Below are 18,089 nucleotides of genomic sequence, written 5' to 3'. Positions count from 1 at the left end.
ACCCTAATTCTAATTCTCTAAACGCCGTACATCCCAAACAAAGCAAGAGACAGATTGTGATCGTTCTCTTCCGTACTAGCATACGTGGGATTCAATTCGTGCTTGTGGACCGAGTAGAGGAGCAACAAGTGGGGCTCTAAGATCTTCGAAGCTTGCATACGAACGGGAGAACACGCTTCAAAGGTGATTATTCTTTCGACTTAATCTGATCTATACTATTGTTATGCATGAGATCCTGTGATAGATGTTAGGAAATTGTTTCCTGAAATTCCGCTTTATGCATCTATATGTTCCTACAGTGGTATCAGTTTTAGCCTCTTGCATAATATTTTATGATCATGATTGTATGCAACATTATTATTTTGATTCAATTAAGGGAAGATTTATTTATGGCTTGAATTTGCAAAATTAATATATGATATTAATTGATTGGAATCATTAAATCGTGATTTAATTAATTTTTGCTCAAAATAAATTTATAAAATTCCGAAATTTTTATCACAGGTTCGAAATTAACAGTTAATATCTCATAAAAATTTTCGGATTTTTTAAAATTAAATTCGTCAGATTTTAAATTATTTAATGGTTAATAAGATTAATCATGGAAATAATTTGTTAACAATTAAAGATTTGATTTTTAATTTGTTAAATAAATCTACTGATTATCCCCTAATTTTTATACAATAGCCGAAATTTTTTGGTAATTTTTTAACTAATTTTCGGAATTTTTGTATATTAATTATTGAATTTGGTTAATTTTTATGTTTAATTCGATTAATCATAAAATTTAAGGATAACAATTAAAATTTTTGATTTTATTTGTTAAGAAAATTCAATAGATCTTCCTGGTAATTTAATTCGAATTTTTCGAATTATAATTGTTATTTTCTTGAATTATTTGAATAAAATGAGATAATTATGCCTTAAATTTTGAATTCTTGTTAGATTTAATTTTAATAAAGAGTTTAAATTGAAATCTAACTTCTAACAACCCTAAAATTCAGTTTAAGGATTGTTAATTTATTCAAATTTTTTTCCCATTATTTTCGGATAATTAAACCCTAATTAAATTGTTAATCTTTAACAAAAGTTGAATAAAGATTAATTTAATTTAGGTAATTGTTACCCAAATTAAAATAACAACCTCCATGGCTGGGTGGCCACCACCCGCGACGGTGGAGCCACGGTGGAGGGATAATTAGGGCGGCGTTCCGGCGAGGCAGGGGCGGGTCTCATGCCTGCCTGCTGTTCTCTTGCTTTAAAAAAAAAAAAAAAAAAAAGGGAAAAGAAGAAAGGGGATTTTTCATACAATTAATTTCCAAAAAGTTTGAGTAATTTGATTTTTTTTTTTTAAATTGGAAAATCAGATCTTCGTTTTGAGCATAATTCGTAATTTTCAATGAATGCAAATTCTAGATTAATGAGATTATTCTAGCCATATTTAAATAGTAATTGAATTAAAATAATGTTAAACTTAAATTGTTTAAGTTTTTAGTATTATTTTGGAAATGTTATTTGCTTATTAATAGTTAATAAGTAAATAATTTGTGTCTAATATATTTTAATATTATATGCGTGTATGGAATATTATGATATTTTGTTACAGGCAAGTGACTAGTATGGCCCAAAATAGGATAGAAAATACGATCTGCGTATCGTTTTGTATTCTTGTAAATTTTGAAATACGATCTGCACATCGTTCTGTATTGTTGTAATTTAATTTAAAAGTTTAAATTGATTATAAAGTTCGTATTATGAGCTCGATGAAGTAAGAAGGTTCAATCAAAAATTCAAGGATGGAGATCCAAGAAAGATGAACAGGAACCCAAGAAGATTTGAGCTTATTTTTTAGGGGCCATACTAGGATCACATTTATTTTTATGCATTTTATATTGCCTTAAAATGCTTATTGAGTTTATGTATGTGGTTATTTAAAGCAATGTGTTCACTTTTAATTAACCAACATAGTAAACTTAGGTCCCAAAATAATATTGAGTTTAAGTGCTTTTCCATACAACACCTATAAAGCCTTAGATCATGAGTAATAGGTTCTGCCAAAGCAGGGTGTTGCTTATAATTCCGGGGATAGTAGGGTAGGTTTTTTGAAACTTACATGTTAATGTTTGGTTTAACTCAACAAAACTATCAAAAGACAAAGTTTTGGGTTTTGAAGCTAAGAGATAGGAAAATACAAAGAGTTGTTAACCTGTCTACCAAGAGTTATAATCAGTTATAATTAGTAAAATGTTTACTTACCTCGAATACTATAAATTAAAGTAGCAGGGCCAAAGTCCGTTTGATTGTAGTGGGAGGGGATCTTGGTTAATTCTTTATACAATGGGGACTTCTAATTTTGAATAAAGGGTAGTAGTGAATTGAATTTGTTTAATTGCTACTTTTGATAAACATTATATTGAATCTTGCTTTACTTTTTATTGTAGTTATCATGTCTGGTGCAAACAACTCTACTTTTAACTTGCGCCCTCTAATTGAAAAAGACAAACTGAATGCTACCAACTTCCTACAATGGCAAATGGCTGTGAGAATTATTCTCAGAGCGGAAGGAAAAGAAAGTGTTCTTGACAATCCTCTACCTGAACCCTTGCCAGAAAATGCTACTGCAGCTCAAAAGCGAGCTAGACAAACTCTAGAGGATAACTCCTTGCAAGTAACATGCTTGATGCTTGCTTGCATGGAACCAGAGTATCAAAAACGTTTTGATGGTCTGGATGCCTACAGCATAATCCAGCAACTGAAAACTTTGTTTCAGAAAAATGCTAGATTGGAGAGATTTGAAGCAAACTGCAAACTTCTGGATTCCAAGTTGGAAGAGGGGAAGCCCGTTGGTCCGCATGTGTTCGATTTGATTGGACATTTTCAGACCATGGAGAAATTGGGTTTCCCTTATCCTAAGGACCTGGCAACTGACATAGTCATCAGATCCTTGCCTGAAGATTTTCATAACTTTAAGTTGAACTTCTACATGCAAGGAGGGGAGGCTACCCTGCAAGAGTTGCATGGTTCACTAATTCAGGCTGAGAGAAACTTACCAAGTAAACCTAAACATAAGGATGTTCTAATGGTTAGTAAAGGTAAGCAGTTCAAGAAGAAAGGGGCTCCCATGAAGAAGAACAAGGGCAAGGTAGTTGCCAATGAGAACTCTTCAACCAAGCCAAAGGCCACTCCCAAGGCTAAGGTAGCTGCTCAACATGAGTGCTACCACTGCCACAAGATTGGTCATTGGAAGAGGAACTGCCCCAAATATCTGGAGGATAAGAAGACTGGTGCTTTAACTTCAGGTATCTATGTCATAGAAGTTAATTTAGCTACAACTGCTTCTTGGGTATTTGATACCGCTTGTGGATCTCACATTATTGGTAATGTGCAGGGACTAAAAAGAAGTAGGAGCTTGAGCAAAGGCGAAGTGGATCTCCGAGTAGGCAATGGAGCAAGAGTTGCTGCTTTAGCTGTAGGAGATTATAGTTTACGCTTGCCTTCTGGTTTAATATTAGAACTTTATAATTGTTATTACGTTCCAGTTATTACCAAGAACATAATTTCTATTCCGATTTTGGATTCGGAAGGTTTTTCATTTCAAATTATGAATAATTGTTGTTCAGCATATTTGAATGGTATGTTCTATGTCTCTGCTAAATTATCAAATGGTTTGTATGTACTAGACTTACAAAACCATATCTATCACATAGAAAACAAGAAACACAAACCAAATGATTTGAACCCTACTTACCTATGGCATTGTCGATTAGGCCACATAAGCTCAAAGCGCATAGAGAAACTTCATAAGGATGGAATTCTCAAATCATTTGATTTTGAATCATTTGAAGTATGTGAGTTTTGCTTAATGGGGAAAATGACAAAATCTCCTTTCACAGGCTCAAGTGAAAGGGCCAATGATCTTTTAGCCCTCATACATACTGATGTGTGCGGACCTATGAGTACTTTGGCTAGGGGAGGGTACGGGTATTTCATTACTTTTACTGATGATGTGAGCAGATTTGGATATGTTTACCTCATGCGACATAAGTCGGAATCCTTTGAAAAGTTCAAGGAATTCCAAAATGAAGTACAAAACCAACTTGGAAAGAAAATTAAAGCATTGCGATCCGATCGTGGTGGTGAATATTTATCTCAAGAGTTTGGTGATCATTTGAAAGATTGTGGAATACTTTCGCAATTGACTCCACCAGGGACACCACAATTGAATGGGGTTTCCGAAAGAAGGAACCGAACTCTATTAGATATGGTTCGGTCCATGATGAGTCTTGCTAACCTTCCTGCCTCATTTTGGGGATTTGCGCTTGAAACAGCGGCATTCACACTCAACAGAGCTCCGTCCAAAGCAGTAGAAAAGACGCCATATGAGATGTGGACTGGAAAAGTTCCAAAATTGTCTTTTCTAAGGACATGGGGTTGTGAAGTTTATGTAAAACGTTTATTTTCTGATAAGCTTTCACCCAAGTCCGATAAGTGTCTTTTTGTGGGTTACCCAAAACAGACTAAGGGATACTACTTCTACAACCAAAGCGAAAACAAAGTGTTTGTTGCTCGCGATGGTGTCTTTCTAGAAAATGAGTTTATTTCCAGAAAGACAAGTGGGAGTAATGTATATCTCGAAGAAATTCGAGATGAGCAACAAATGGATGAGGTTCACACCTCGTCAGAGACGACACAGCATGAAAATGCTCAGGAGGCGGTGCATTCCATTCATGCGCCTTCTATCGTCCCACTTGGAGATAATCCATGCGAAGTCCCTCAACCTAATGAGGTGGAAACTTCTCCTGTTGTTCCCCAACGTAGGTCTAGTAGGACTGTCATTCCGTCAAAGAGATATATTGATTTCCTTTTGACTGAAAGTTCTGAAATAGAGATTTTAGAACATGATGAACCTATTAGCTACACAAATGCTTTGACGAGTCAAGACTCCGAGAAATGGCTTGAAGCCATGAGATCCGAAATGGATTCGATGTTTGAAAATCAAGTATGGGACTTGGTTGCTTTGCCTGATGGGGTTAAACCCATAGGTTGCAAATGGATTTTCAAACTGAAAAAGGACAAAGATGGAAACATTGATGTCTTTAAGGCAAGACTAGTGGCAAAAGGTTTTAGACAAATTCATGGTATTGACTATGATGAAACCTTCTCACCAGTAGCCATGCTGAAATCCATTAGGATAATTCTTGCGATTGCTGCCTTTCATGACTATGAGATCTGGCAGATGGACGTCAAAACCGCTTTCTTGAATGGGTTCTTGAAAGAGGATGTGTACATGACACAACCACAAGGTTTTGAAGATCCAAACAGTCCAAGAAAAGTTTGCAAGCTTAAGAAGTCCATTTATGGGCTTAAGCAAGCATCCCGGAGTTGGAACCTCAGATTTGATGAGGCAGTCAAATCTTTTGGCTTCCTCAGAAATGAAGAGGAATCTTGTATATACAAGAAGTTGAGTGGGAGTAGTATTGCTTTCCTAGTCTTGTATGTGGATGACATACTTCTCATAGGAAACGACAAGACCATGCTTGAGTCAGTCAAGGAATGGCTTAAAAGTTGTTTTTCCATGAAAGACCTAGGAGAAGCTGAATACATCTTGGGAATAAGGATCCATAGAGATAGATCCAAAAGGCTGATTGGACTTAGCCAAGAGACTTATATTGATAAGGTTCTTGCAAGGTTCAAGCTGGAAAACTCCAAAAGAGGTTTCATTCCCATGCAACATGGCATTTCACTTGGCAAGACTCAGTGTCCTTCGACACCTGATGAGGTCAAGCGCATGAGTAATGTTCCTTATGCCTCTGCAGTAGGGTCCATTATGTATGCCATGGTATGCACTCGACCGGATGTTGCATATGCTTTGAGTATGTGCAGCAGATACCAGTCAAACCCAGGAGAGGCGCACTGGATGGCAGCAAAGAATATCCTTAAGTACTTAAGAAGGACTAAGGATGATTTCTTGGTCTATGGTGGAGATAATGAGTTGGTTGCCACTGGATACACCGATGCAAGCTTCCAAAGTGACAAAGATGATTTCCGATCACAATCTGGTTTCATATTTTGTCTCAATGGAGGGGCTGTGAGCTGGAAGAGTTCTAAGCAGAGTACCATCGCAGATTCTACAACAGAGGCTGAGTATATTGCAGCAAGTGATGCAGCAAAAGAAGCTGTTTGGATCAAAAAGTTCATTAGTGAACTTGGTGTAGTTCCTAGCATTGAAAATGGCATTGAGTTGTATTGTGACAACAATGGTGTCATTTCCCAGTCCAAGGAACCCAGATCGCACCAAAAATCCAAACATGTGCTCAGGAGATTCCATCTTATTCGAGAGATCGTTGAAAGAGGGGATGTGAAAGTAAGCAAGGTTCATACTGAGGATAACGTGGCTGATCCTCTGACTAAACCGCTTGCTCAACCTAAGCATGAGAGTCATACTAGGTCTATGGGGCTTAGGCATATGGGAGAATGGCTTTAGTTTGTTTACTTTATGTTTACAATTGTAAAGACATTTATTATGCTTTGAATGTTTATCAATAAAAGTTCATTCTTATTTAATTGTTTGGTTTAGTATTAAATAAAATGTCCAAATAACTTGTGTTTTCAAATAGGATTATCGAAAACGTTTTGATAATGGAACCCTATAAAGTGAACTGAAATCACAACTTATTAAGTCCCTAGTCTAAATCACTAAATTGGACATAAGTGATTTATGTGAAGACTAGCATGTAATTAATTGATAGTGCAGTTCCATGGGCTATGGAGACATAGGGATGTCTAATTGATTATATGGATGTATACTTGATGCATTGTGACTTGACCTAACTAGATTCTAAAAGTAGAATCAAACTTCTATATTTAGTGGATTCCTTAGACATGAGTATGTCTTAATAACCACGAGACAATTAGTTTAACTTTGACGCTGTTAAACGCCGCGCCGTAAAAGGAGGTTATAAAGGCAGTGATCAGGTGGGCTAAGAATTGAGTGGGAGTTATGGTCATACAAGAGTGAATAAGTCCTCCTATTTGATAGGAATGGTGTCTGGGCCTCTTGATGAGCGAGAACTGAAAATTGCATGGCCATGCGGAATGGGATTAAAAGTTAATCTTTATTTGAACAGTTCGAACTCGGCGATCAAGAAACTAGAATTTGAGAATAACAGTGTGTTATCAAATTTTGGCATTAAGAGACTTAAGGAATTTAGCATTGCGTTCTTGTCTTCGGACAAGTGGGAGATTGAAGGAATTATGTCCTTAGACATTTCCGGCAATTACTAAATATAAATAGGAATTAATTATGAAGATAATAAGTTAATTATTTTAGTAATCATATTTGCTTGCTAGAGAATAAATGTGATTAGCAGGACAATATTGATTGGACCTACAACTAAAATATATTAATCCTATAAGGTCACACATATAAGCATTAATTGGAATGGGCCCAAAAGGCCCGATGGCAACCGGTCTGTTAAGGGAAGAATGTTGGGCTTTGGTTTTGTGTTAACCTAAAACTCTCACATTATAATAGTTATAATGTCAGGGATTTAAAAATCACGTTCATTCAATATCTGACAAAAGGAAAACACAAAAACCCTAATTCTAATTCTCTAAACGCCGTACATCCCAAACAAAGCAAGAGACAGATTGTGATCGTTCTCTTCCGTACTAGCATACGTGGGATTCAATTCGTGCTTGTGGACCGAGTAGAGGAGCAACAAGTGGGGCTCTAAGATCTTCGAAGCTTGCATACGAACGGGAGAACACGCTTCAAAGGTGATTATTCTTTCGACTTAATCTGATCTATACTATTGTTATGCATGAGATCCTGTGATAGATGTTAGGAAATTGTTTCCTGAAATTCCTCTTTATGCATCTATATGTTCCTACAGTCCCAACCACCACCTCCACCTCCACCTCCACCTCCACCTCTATCTCTTGATTCTCTTCTTTCAATTCGCTCTCTCCTCTGTCTTGTTCCAAATCGCATCTAACCTTAAGAAGATCTCTCCCTTTCAGCGGTTCCCTCAACATTTTCACGCATCGAGTGCTACCGGCAACAACGACCTGCGCCATCCACTCTTTTCCGTCGCATTTCCTTCCCCTTCCAGTCTTCATCCCCTCCAACAAAAGCAGCAGTCTTGTAGTTGTATCACCACCTCTAGTCGGCGGCACCTCTGCCAACCACCCGTCCTTCACTGCTGCTGCTATTCTCGGTATCGATTTTTTTTTAAAATTTCTGTTGATTTTATTTGTATTTTACTGATTCAACATCTCAATTTCCTGATATGATAAATATATTCTGTTCATACTTCTACTTGAAACTCGTATTAATCTTTACGATTATTGATGTCTGATTATCCAGTGAAACAAAGTACTGTAGATGGAGTTAGTTAACTACTGGTAGTCTTCATAATTCTACTTGAAATTCGTATGAATCTTTTTCAATAAGATTGATTAGGATTACTGGGGCTCAGGGACGGGCCTGGTGATGCGAATTGTGGGGATAGAGGTAGTGGAGTTCTATTGGGGGAGTGTTGCGAGTTTTGTTTCACATAGCTGATTTTATTGTAGATAATGTATGCCCTCTATTCTGTGATTTAGTGACCTTTCTGTTTCGAAAAGATTCTCATTTTAATAACTGTGATTTGTGAATAATGTAAATAACATTGCATTTTTGTAATTAAATCGTTAAAGAAAAACAAAAAATGCGGAGAATAAAACAAGAAACGAAAAAAGTGAATTAAATGAATAAACTTTAAGATTGAATGAATAAAATTTGAGCTTAAATAATTAAAATTTGAGTTGAAATGAATATATTGAAATTCTATTTGTTTATGATTATGCCATGTGATTAACACTGTTCATAAATTATAGTTATTGATTTGAAATCACCCTTTTTCTTAGATAATGAGCAGCAATGTAAGTATTAAGCTTGGCCTTTTTAATACATTTACTATTTGCCAACAAGTCTCGTCTTGTTTATTTAATCACAAAACTATGCCAATTAGTACACTTTTCTCCAATTTTACTTAAGAACTGAAAATGACAAAGGGAGTAATAGGAACAAGGACAAGGCAATTTTATGTTGCTTGGATTCTTCATTTCAATGTCATATACCTATGTCATTTTACGTTGAGTCGTTGACATGCTGACACTTTCTTTGGGACCAAAACATGCCCAGAAGAAGTTTCAAATTTGCTGTTTGATACTAGAATACCTATCTAGCGAATTCCAGAAAACTGCATTTGAGTTCTTCCATTCTTTTCCCATGTAGCAATGTTTTTTCCATCAATAGTTTTCTTCTGCCTAACCTAAGATTGTGCCTTACATTTCCTATAGCCCAGAATGAATAAAGGAAGCGGCGGAGGTGGGCCTACAGCCGCTGCTGCTGCTGCTGCAGCTCAGAAGCAAAAAGCTCTTTTGCAGAGAGTGGAAACTGATGTTTCCAGTCTCGTTGACAATTTCACTGTCCTTGTCAATGTTTCCCGGGTTTGTCTTCACCTCTTTCTTCCCTTATAAGTTGTGGATTTAAGTAATATTTCTTTTCTTGATTTGTGCTGAGATATGCATGCTTAGTTTCAGCTTGAGTAATCTCAGTTATGTGTGCTTGATTTGGGAAAACTTTTAGTTAATTGTTTTCAATTAAGACAATTTTCCATTTCTAACATGAACCAAATATTAAAGTTACAAGATATAGAACACATTCAGAGAATCAAAGGTTGTTTGAACGCATGGAAATTTAGTATGGAAACTTCGATCTGTGGCTTCCAACAATTGGGTTTTATTCCCTTACGTTGCATTCCAATTTTGTGAACCAAAACAATCCTCATCAATATTGTTATCTGTTCTGCTTTTGTATCAATTTTTAGTTATGATTTATGGATAATATTGAGAAAGCAACTGCTTCTGCAGTGCAGAAGTCAGAACCTCGAACACTATTTCTTTTATTTTCTTAAGTCAGCAATGTCGGATGTCCAAGCGTGTGTCTGTTGCTGTGTCAGGGAAAAGCCAAGAGTCAGAGTTAGCTAATACATACATATATATTAGCAAGGCACTGTAGTATCTATTAAAGTGTCTGAATTTCTTAATTCTCCAGGTGAATGACCCACCCGTTAGAAATCAACAAGAAGCTTTCATGATGGAAGTGCGCGCAGCCAGGATGGTGAGAGCATGATCTTACTATCTTTAATTATATGCACTTCAATATGTTACATCCTTCTTTTTACAAACTTGTTTTGGTTCGTGCTCTTGATGCTTGAGCTTGTGAGTGCATGAGTATGTAGGTAAATGGGGTTCAATGAATTTAGTTTGAGTTAATGGTCAATCTTCTTTTGACATAATTTCAATTATGGTGGGTAGTGCTGAGGCTTCAGGTTATGCACGGCCATATTCGAGTTATTGATTTCTCCATATCCCCTTGTCCATCCTAAGCTGACTTGCATTTGACCAAAGGCTTCTGACTATTTATTGCATTTTTGTTTAACAATTTGCTCTTTACCACTTAATATTGTTCATGATATTCTTCTTGTTTGAGGTATCACTTTCTATGAGAATGACCTCTTGTTTTACTTCCGTATTATCTATATTTTCTGTTGGAACTTAATAACTAGCACCTAGCCTACAGGCTACAGAGTATTATGATTCCTTAGCTTTTGGCCTCAGGCATTTAAGAGTAGAACTGAAGCAGCTGGATGATATGTTTTTGTTGCCATACACAGAATACAACTATTGTCATTATGTTTAATATCAAATAATCTCAATCCGTTGTTGGATTTTGGGCTGATGCAAGTTCTCTTGATAGAATTCTCAGTTGTCGCAGTTTAGATGCCTTGTTTTCTCCTGGATAAATACTAATTGAGAAAGTATTTGGCAGATAGTCTATCTTCCCAATTTCCCGTCTCCTAACTTCTTTGAACTGCCACTCAGTTCCTTATTCATGCTGATTATCTTTATTCCACTTGTTATGTTCTTTGTTCATTAACAGGTACAAGCAGCTGACTCACTGTTGAAGTTGGTGTCAGAATTGAAGCAGACTGCTATATTTTCTGGACTTGCATCGCTGAATGACCATGTAGAACAACGCATTGGGGAATTCAATAAGCTAGCAGAGAAGACAGACATTACTTTAGGTAGAGTTGGGGAAGAGGCTGCTGCCACTCTCAAAGACCTTGAATCACATTTCTATTCTTCTGCTGAGAAGGCCGCCCAACCTTCATCACCTTGAGGCCGCCATAATATTACGCTCTAATCATCTTACTGTCGGAAAAATGTCTAGGTATTTTTTTGGGGGGAGGGGGAATGACTTCGGAAATCAAGCTAGCAGATTCTGATTTGTATATGCAGTGACTGAGAACAGGGATAGACTTCACTAATTATGTGTAAAATTGGATTCTGATTTTTCTTTTATTTAGTGGAGAGTTAAAAGCCGCCCCATATTACTCAAAACCGCCCCACTATTTTCCCTTATTTTCCATTAGTATCCTTACTTAATCTTACTTTCCAATTCTCTCACACCATACAGGCTTATGAATTTTTAGCTCCTTCCATGGTACAAGCTTAAACTGCATAAGTCAATACCATGGTCGAAGCTAAAAATCCATAAGTCTGTACCATGGTACAAGCTTAAAATCCATAAGCCTGTACCATGGTACAAGCTAAAATGCATAAGTTTCTAAAAAATTCCGGACAAAAAAACTCTTGTGAAGACTCGGTCATTTTGTCGCCTACGACGTGATGGTAGTGGCCGGCGATGGTGGCCGACGGTGGTGGTTAGATTTGAGGCGGTATATGGGTAAATGTTGAATGAGGGGATTAAATAAAAAAGAGTATATGGGTAAATGAATGGGGGATTTTGAGTAATATGGGGCGGTAAATAGTAAGCCCCTTTATTTATCCCAAATTCAAACCTAGGCAGATTTTTTAATATTGTAGTCTGCTGCAAGCAGTTAAATTTTTGACTGGCTACTTCATATTGGCCGATTTTAATTCTGTACTAGATTTAAGTCGAATCATTCTCACTATCGTAGTATAACTATTCTTTGGATACAAGTATACAAACTAGTATTTCTACAGACGATAATATAGCTCTAATCCAACCGTTCCAAGACAACGAAATTAAACAAGCTTTTTTTTTATATGTCGTTTTTTCATAATGGAATCTTGTTCGACAAATTAATCATACAATTATTACGCTAATTTCAAAGGTTGATCACCCAAATGAAGCACATATATTTCGTCCCATTAGTTTGTGTACTATTATTTACAAAGCTATGGCCAAAATATTAGTCAACCAAATCAAACCTTAGTTAAAGAAAAGAAATTATAGGTCCTTAGCAAAATGATTTTGCTCCAGATTGAGCTATTTAAGATGATATTTTGTTAGTACAAGAGATTCTGACAAAAAGTTTGAAATAGATATGGAAAAGCTTATGACCGTGTTGAATGGGACTTTGGAAATCAAGCTAGCATATTCTGAGTTGTATATGCAGTGACTTAAATCAATTTATATTTTCATGTGAAGATCATAAGAACAATAGTACAGAGTAAAAATAATTCTGCATTATTCGCCGTTAAGTTCCTCTACAAAAGTATGTTTCCACAGAGTTGCTCGTTATATTTATTCTCACAAGCATTTCAATCAAAACTGTATAACAAGCTATAATACACCCTTTATACATACAATCATCAACAGAAGGAACACTTATGCTGAACTACAACAGCTTGACCATATTCCACAAGATTAAACTACGAATTCAATCCTCAGCACCAACTCTGGCATATACTGCTTGCTAACTTGATCATTAGTAACCAACTAACCATTAAACCTACCAAGTAAGAAAAGCAAATGAAATTAGAATAACATAATCCTCAAAATATGACATAATTTTGGATGTATTTTCTCAGAAGTTGAAAGTGTACTTTTATGAGCAATCAGCTATTAAGTTTCTTATTACTGTGTTTAGGCACACTAAGCTAATCTTGAAGCTCTTGAACTCGAAAGCATGCCTAACTAGGTTTGTATACTGTCCTAAATCTTTGTCCAATTATTGCTTAGAACTTGGTACAAACCTTACCTTAAACATGTTCCCATTATTTTGATTATGAGCCATCAGTATCACACTATATAATAGCCGTCAGTACTTACTGTCTAGCGAAATCTTGTTAATTCTGCGCTGCCTCTTCCTCTCTCTCGGTAGCAAAAGCCTTGGCTGCCTCATATCTTGCATTGACAGCATCCCAGGAAACAAGGTTTTCCATGAAGATCGAGAGGTAATCAGGCCTTCGATTCTGCATAAAAGACAGCAAAATGAACAGTTTCTCAGACAGTAAGCAGCAAAAAAAGCCTTGTTTTAAATACATTTCACTTTTTCCTTCTTTTTTCTTAAATTGTTTTTATAAGAAGAAGCATTTGTAAATAATCAGAAGTCAGCCTAACCTGGAAGTCCAAGTAATACGCATGCTCCCAAACATCAACAGTAAGAATTGGCTGCAACATATGACACATCATACATCAGTGACGATAAACAAGTTCTTAGAAAATACAAGTACCTGAAATGCATGTTTTTTTTTCTTTTGACAATTACTTAATCCATGTCACTTGTCAGCGCACTACAATAACGCAAGGGCATGAACCTAAAGATATGATACTCACATAATAATCCCAAACGAGAGGGTTCACAGCATTTGGGCTCTTGACAACTACAAGCTTCTTGTCATCTTCGGAAGGCTTCGGGTTTACTGCATTTCCGACATCCAATTTATTTGCTTTATCTGCAGTCAACGGAAAACCAGTAAGTTTAACATAAAATATAGAATCTTCTCTTATTTCTCTTTTCTAAATTTAGGTCCCGTTTGGTTTGGTGTATAACGTTTCAGTGCAAAATGATTTTCCATGGAAAACATTTTCCAAGGAAAACACAATTCCAAACTAGCTAGGTTTCCTTTGTTTGATTCCTTAAAAGAAAATGGGAGAAGATGGGGAAGATAAAGGGGAAGAAAGGATAGGGAGGTAAGGAGGAAAGGTGGAAAAGTGGTTTCACCCCCTTTCAAATGGAAAAAGATTTTCCACCTTTGAAGGAGTTATGAAAAATTGTTTTCCATCCCTTGCCAAACCAAACAACGTAAAATGATTGAAAAGGGAAAAATCGTTTTTCATGAAAAACGTTTTATACCCTACCAAACAAAGCCTTAAAGTAAAACAACGGGAGGGAAAATCTCGTGAAATTTATTTATGAGACTAAGAAGCTTTTGACAAGGGACACTCACAAACAAGCCAAGCCCAGCCAGAACCAAATTGTGTGGCTGCAGCAGTCTTGAATTCAGTAGTAAATGCTTCAAAAGAACCAAAATCCTTTTCAATTTGTGCCAAAAGCTCGCCAGAAGGCTTTCCCCCACCACCAGGCTTCATGGACTCCCAAAAGAACTCGTGGTTCCAGGCCTAATTTCAAAAATGTAACCATATATGAAACCATTGACATTCTAACAACGACCGTCCACCACATCAGAACAAGGTTACAAACACATACCTGTGCTGCATTATTAAATGCAGGAAGCATGTCCCCTTTATTATATGTGATACGTACTACTTCTTCGAGAGGTAATCCATCTAATTCTGTTCCAACTATTTGCTTGTTCAAGTTATCCACATATGCTCTATGATGCTTCCCCCAATGATATTCAAATGTCTGTTTGCTCATGTGAGGCTCCAAGGCATCCTATTAAGTGTTAAATGAAAAAAGGATCAATCAACAATAGAAAACAACTTCAATGTACGATTTAATTTTATAAAAATCCAGTCTAGTAGTCCATTTTACATCTCACAGACAGCCAATTTCACATAGGTAGTGCATATAAAATCTTCTTCTATCAAAATCCAAAATTTCAAATTTGGAATCTCATTATGCAGCTTACCAAGGGATTTCTTGTAGATTATTGAGTATGTTATTTGTGGATCAACTTGTTTGATTGACGATACAAGAGAAAGTTTCAATGACAAGCTAGAACTTTAGTGGGTTTCAAATTAAGAAGATCCAAGATGGAGAACATGAAAAGAAAGTTTAGAAGAAATAAGGCACCTTCGACTTTGAAATCTAGATTAGTACCAAATTTCTGAAGTCGGCCTATCCTTTTCTATTTTTGGACCAAGGGAGGGTTATCTCCAAAAAAATAAAGAAACTAAATTACAGACCTAAGGTAGATCATTCACCAACAGGAAGCTTATTAACAAAATTGCAAATCTTGTTGATGCTACGGTACTAGAAGTAGAAAATCTCACCAAGAATCATTACGTTGATTAAGTTAAAGGGGCCAAAATTTGTAAGTAATGGTAGCATATGAATGTGCAAGATATCAGAAACAGAATCAAGAATAAATAATTTGAGACACGAAAGGAATGACATCTTTTGGAGGTCAGAAGTAAAAGATAAGACTTCAAAAAGTTTGAACCTATTTACACCATTCATGATAATTTCATTATAATAGGATATTGTGACCTTTGATGAACGCAGCCAACAACCACCATGGGTGTTAGACACCTTAACCATGAGGTCACAAGCTCCATGTTAAAAGCCATAATACCAAATCATCTGAAAAGTGCTACACACAGATACATATACATTTCAATGTTCCTGAAATTCACCTTATAAAGGCGCCAAAAGATTAGCAAATTAAAAAGATTAAGAGAATATTGCTTTTCACAGTCAAACATCATGTAGCAAAATAAAATAGAGAGAGTTTATGCAAGAAAGATCAGATGAAGAAGCTTTCAAGTAATTCGAATCTTACAATTGGATAAGGTGGGGGATTCAAATCAAACTTGGCTGTAACAACATCAGCACTGGCTCTTCTTACTCTTGTCTGCAGCATTGTATTGTCAGAAAAAAAATGTAATTATTCTTCACAAAGTAATATCAGATTAGAGAACATCAAATCTTTGACCAATTATGTCGAAAACAGATTAAGCTTCATGATGAAAATTTCCTTTTCAAAAAGTTTCAAATGCAAAAATAAAAATGTGAGCTACACCATAACTGTTAAGCAATGTCACTCAAGAAGCCAATAACACAATTAGAATTACATAATCTAAGACGTGCTTTGGTCCGCATATCACAGCTAAATGTTATTTCAAGTTGTCAGCTTAATTCACTTCCATTAACTAATGGCAGATTCTACTACTAGTAATCAATTGATCACTTCCTCGAACTCAGTAGATTCGGGTAGTACACTAGTACTACAATAGTTTGATTAGTAACTTGGCCTAATTTTGTCAATTTATTCTACCAATTTGCTAAACAAACACTTTCTAGTGCTGCCACAGCATCTTATCATCTCAAGTAAACAACTTTAGATCTCAACCAAAGTAAAACGCCAATATTGTCCCTTGAATAAAGCAAATAATAATCATTTAAAGAATCAACTTGAGTAAACACGAATTTCATTTCTTTGCAGCATTTTAGTGAATCCACATCAGATTACATAGTCAAAATCTTCACAACTAGATTTTTTTTTTTTTTAATTAGGAATGAGTTTTCATTTGCTTTCATACTGGCTTCTAGCTCATTAACTTAGTTATACAACCAAAAATAAGTTTGGTACACAGCTTTTCAAGATGAAAATTCTCTATGGATCACCTAATTGACCAACTTTTCAGCCAAAAACAATAATAGTTTCAAAGAGATAATTTTGTATAAAAGCTTTGGCTTCAACAATAATAAATTTCAATCCCATCAATTTTACAACAAAAAACATGATAATCCGCAATTAACCAGCAACTAAAAACAACATTTTAAAGCAAAAATCAATATACACTCACTATCAATTTCACTACCCAACAAAAATAAAAATCAGGCAAAACCATTTAAATTATAAAATTATGAATACCCACTTCCTTGAGTTTCCATGGTGAGAAGCGGGTAGAGTTGAGCCCCCCTTTAAACCCTGCAAACATAACTGAGTTTAACATAATTTCATAAATAAATACTCCGTAAAACATGTAGTTTAATTTTAATTTTTTTAAAAGAAATGACTAAACAAACCTGGATGAGTGAGAAATGAGGAAGAAATGGAAATAGCGGAAGGAGCAGCAACAGCAGACATTTTCTAGAACTGAAATAGTGAAATGTGCCAAACACACTCTCTTACGAAGTTATGACTTATGAGTTATGAGTAGTTATAACCCGAATCGTGCTACTCCGTATATAAGTACTCGGGTGTGTTTAGAAAAGGACAGAGGAGAATTCCAGATTATTTTTAGGGATAATTGAGTTTTACACCTATTGAGTAAAATATATTCACAAAATTATTTTATTATCAAAATATATTTTACATTACCATCCAAAAACAAAATAAAATTTGTGTTTTAACACCTCTTGACTGTAAAAAGGATGAAAATGTTATGTGGGCGTTGTGAGACCCCTTTCTAACGCAAATCAAAAGCAGCATGATTTTCCTTTGCAAATATGGAAAGGAATTGTGCCACTATCAAATTATCAATATAAGAAATATTACCAAGTTATGTGAATTTAATGGAAAACAAGGACAAATAGTAGCTTATGTACATGGAAGTCATAAGAAAAGAGAAAGAAATCAGAATATAATCGTTGAATTGAGACCCACATGGTTCATCTTGTCGTTAGAAGGTGGAAAAAAATTATTTTAGTTTTAGGTAGTAAAATACAATTTCTATTTTTTTGAAGTGGTAACAAACAATTTGTCTAACTTTTTTAAGGTAGTAAAAGTCAAAATTTCCTATTTTTTAGAGTGAAAATAGAAGTTGAAATTAAATTAGACAAAATTGTTAAAAAAATCTTATGTTTTCCTCATTTATGAGCAGTATGTTAGTACCGGGACAGAGGATCAGTATTACAGAGTAGTATTTTTTGGGTCAAAAAGCACCTTGAATTAATTTTCTTTAATTAAAAACAGTATCTTTGATCTGGCAAAAGCCTGCAATTTGGATTATACACTCGGATGCACATTGTTCATTGTGCACCATATTGAACATTTATTGAAAATATAATTAACATTGAGAATGATTTTAATGTACATATACTAGTGAAATATTTAAACTATATGTTCTATGGATT

The 18,089-nt window shown here is 35.4% G+C and overlaps 3 protein-coding genes across 6 annotated transcripts; 2 read left to right on the top strand and 1 right to left on the bottom strand.

The window, feature by feature from the left end:
* Window positions 1-5,788: 5,788 nt before the first annotated feature.
* LOC130462510 (secreted RxLR effector protein 161-like) lies at window positions 5,789-6,596 on the top strand. The gene has a single exon (XM_056830898.1). The coding sequence runs from the start codon at window positions 5,789-5,791 to the stop codon at window positions 6,482-6,484; it is 696 nt and encodes a 231-aa protein (XP_056686876.1). The 3' UTR covers window positions 6,485-6,596.
* Window positions 6,597-7,893: 1,297 nt separating this feature from the next.
* Window positions 7,894-11,437, top strand: LOC110788340 (mediator of RNA polymerase II transcription subunit 22b). Its single transcript, XM_021992975.2, has 4 exons — window positions 7,894-8,219; window positions 9,346-9,495; window positions 10,103-10,168; window positions 10,991-11,437. The coding sequence occupies exons 2-4, from the start codon at window positions 9,352-9,354 to the stop codon at window positions 11,228-11,230; spliced, it is 450 nt and encodes a 149-aa protein (XP_021848667.1). The 5' UTR covers window positions 7,894-8,219; window positions 9,346-9,351; the 3' UTR covers window positions 11,231-11,437.
* A 1,105-nt stretch (window positions 11,438-12,542) lies between these two features.
* Window positions 12,543-17,197, bottom strand: LOC110788339 (superoxide dismutase [Fe], chloroplastic). 4 transcript variants are annotated; one of them, XR_008922913.1, is made up of 9 exons: window positions 17,040-17,197; window positions 16,889-16,941; window positions 15,790-15,861; window positions 14,532-14,720; window positions 14,272-14,443; window positions 13,658-13,776; window positions 13,442-13,492; window positions 13,080-13,293; window positions 12,543-12,830 (listed from the first exon to the last, which is right to left on the bottom strand). XR_008922913.1 is itself a non-coding variant. In XM_021992974.2 (9 exons), exons 1-8 carry the CDS (start codon window positions 17,098-17,100, stop codon window positions 13,168-13,170), a joined length of 843 nt encoding a protein of 280 aa, XP_021848666.1. In that variant the 5' UTR covers window positions 17,101-17,197; the 3' UTR covers window positions 12,543-12,830; window positions 13,151-13,167. The 4 variants fall into 4 exon arrangements, 2 of the variants coding, with proteins under 2 accessions (XP_021848666.1, XP_021848665.1); XR_002533299.2 differs by having other exon boundaries at window positions 16,889-16,953; window positions 17,040-17,189; XM_021992974.2 differs by having other exon boundaries at window positions 13,151-13,293.
* Window positions 17,198-18,089: the final 892 nt, after the last annotated feature.

Source organism: Spinacia oleracea, chromosome 6, assembly GCF_020520425.1.
Source record: "Spinacia oleracea cultivar Varoflay chromosome 6, BTI_SOV_V1, whole genome shotgun sequence".
Taxonomy (NCBI): Eukaryota; Viridiplantae; Streptophyta; class Magnoliopsida; order Caryophyllales; family Amaranthaceae; genus Spinacia; species Spinacia oleracea.
The sequence above is the reverse complement of the archived record's forward strand: the minus strand, read 5'-3'. Positions and strand labels throughout refer to the sequence as shown.

Bases quoted from the DNA above. Each gene is read 5' to 3' on its own strand.
- LOC130462510 (XM_056830898.1), top strand. From the start codon at position 5,789: ATGAGTAATGTTCCTTATGCCTCTGCAGTAGGGTCCATTATGTATGCC.
- LOC110788340 (XM_021992975.2), top strand. From the start codon at position 9,352: ATGAATAAAGGAAGCGGCGGAGGTGGGCCTACAGCCGCTGCTGCTGCT. The intron at 9,496-10,102 runs GTTTGTCTTCAC...TTAATTCTCCAG, and splicing joins TCCTTGTCAATGTTTCCCGG to GTGAATGACCCACCCGTTAG. The intron at 10,169-10,990 runs GTGAGAGCATGA...GTTCATTAACAG, and splicing joins AAGTGCGCGCAGCCAGGATG to GTACAAGCAGCTGACTCACT.
- LOC110788339 (XM_021992973.2), bottom strand. From the start codon at position 17,100: ATGTCTGCTGTTGCTGCTCCTTCCGCTATTTCCATTTCTTCCTCATTT. The intron at 14,444-14,531 runs GTATGTGTTTGT...TTTTGAAATTAG, and splicing joins CATTTAATAATGCAGCACAG to GCCTGGAACCACGAGTTCTT. The intron at 13,294-13,441 runs GTTAGGCTGACT...TCTTTTATGCAG, and splicing joins CGTATTACTTGGACTTCCAG to AATCGAAGGCCTGATTACCT.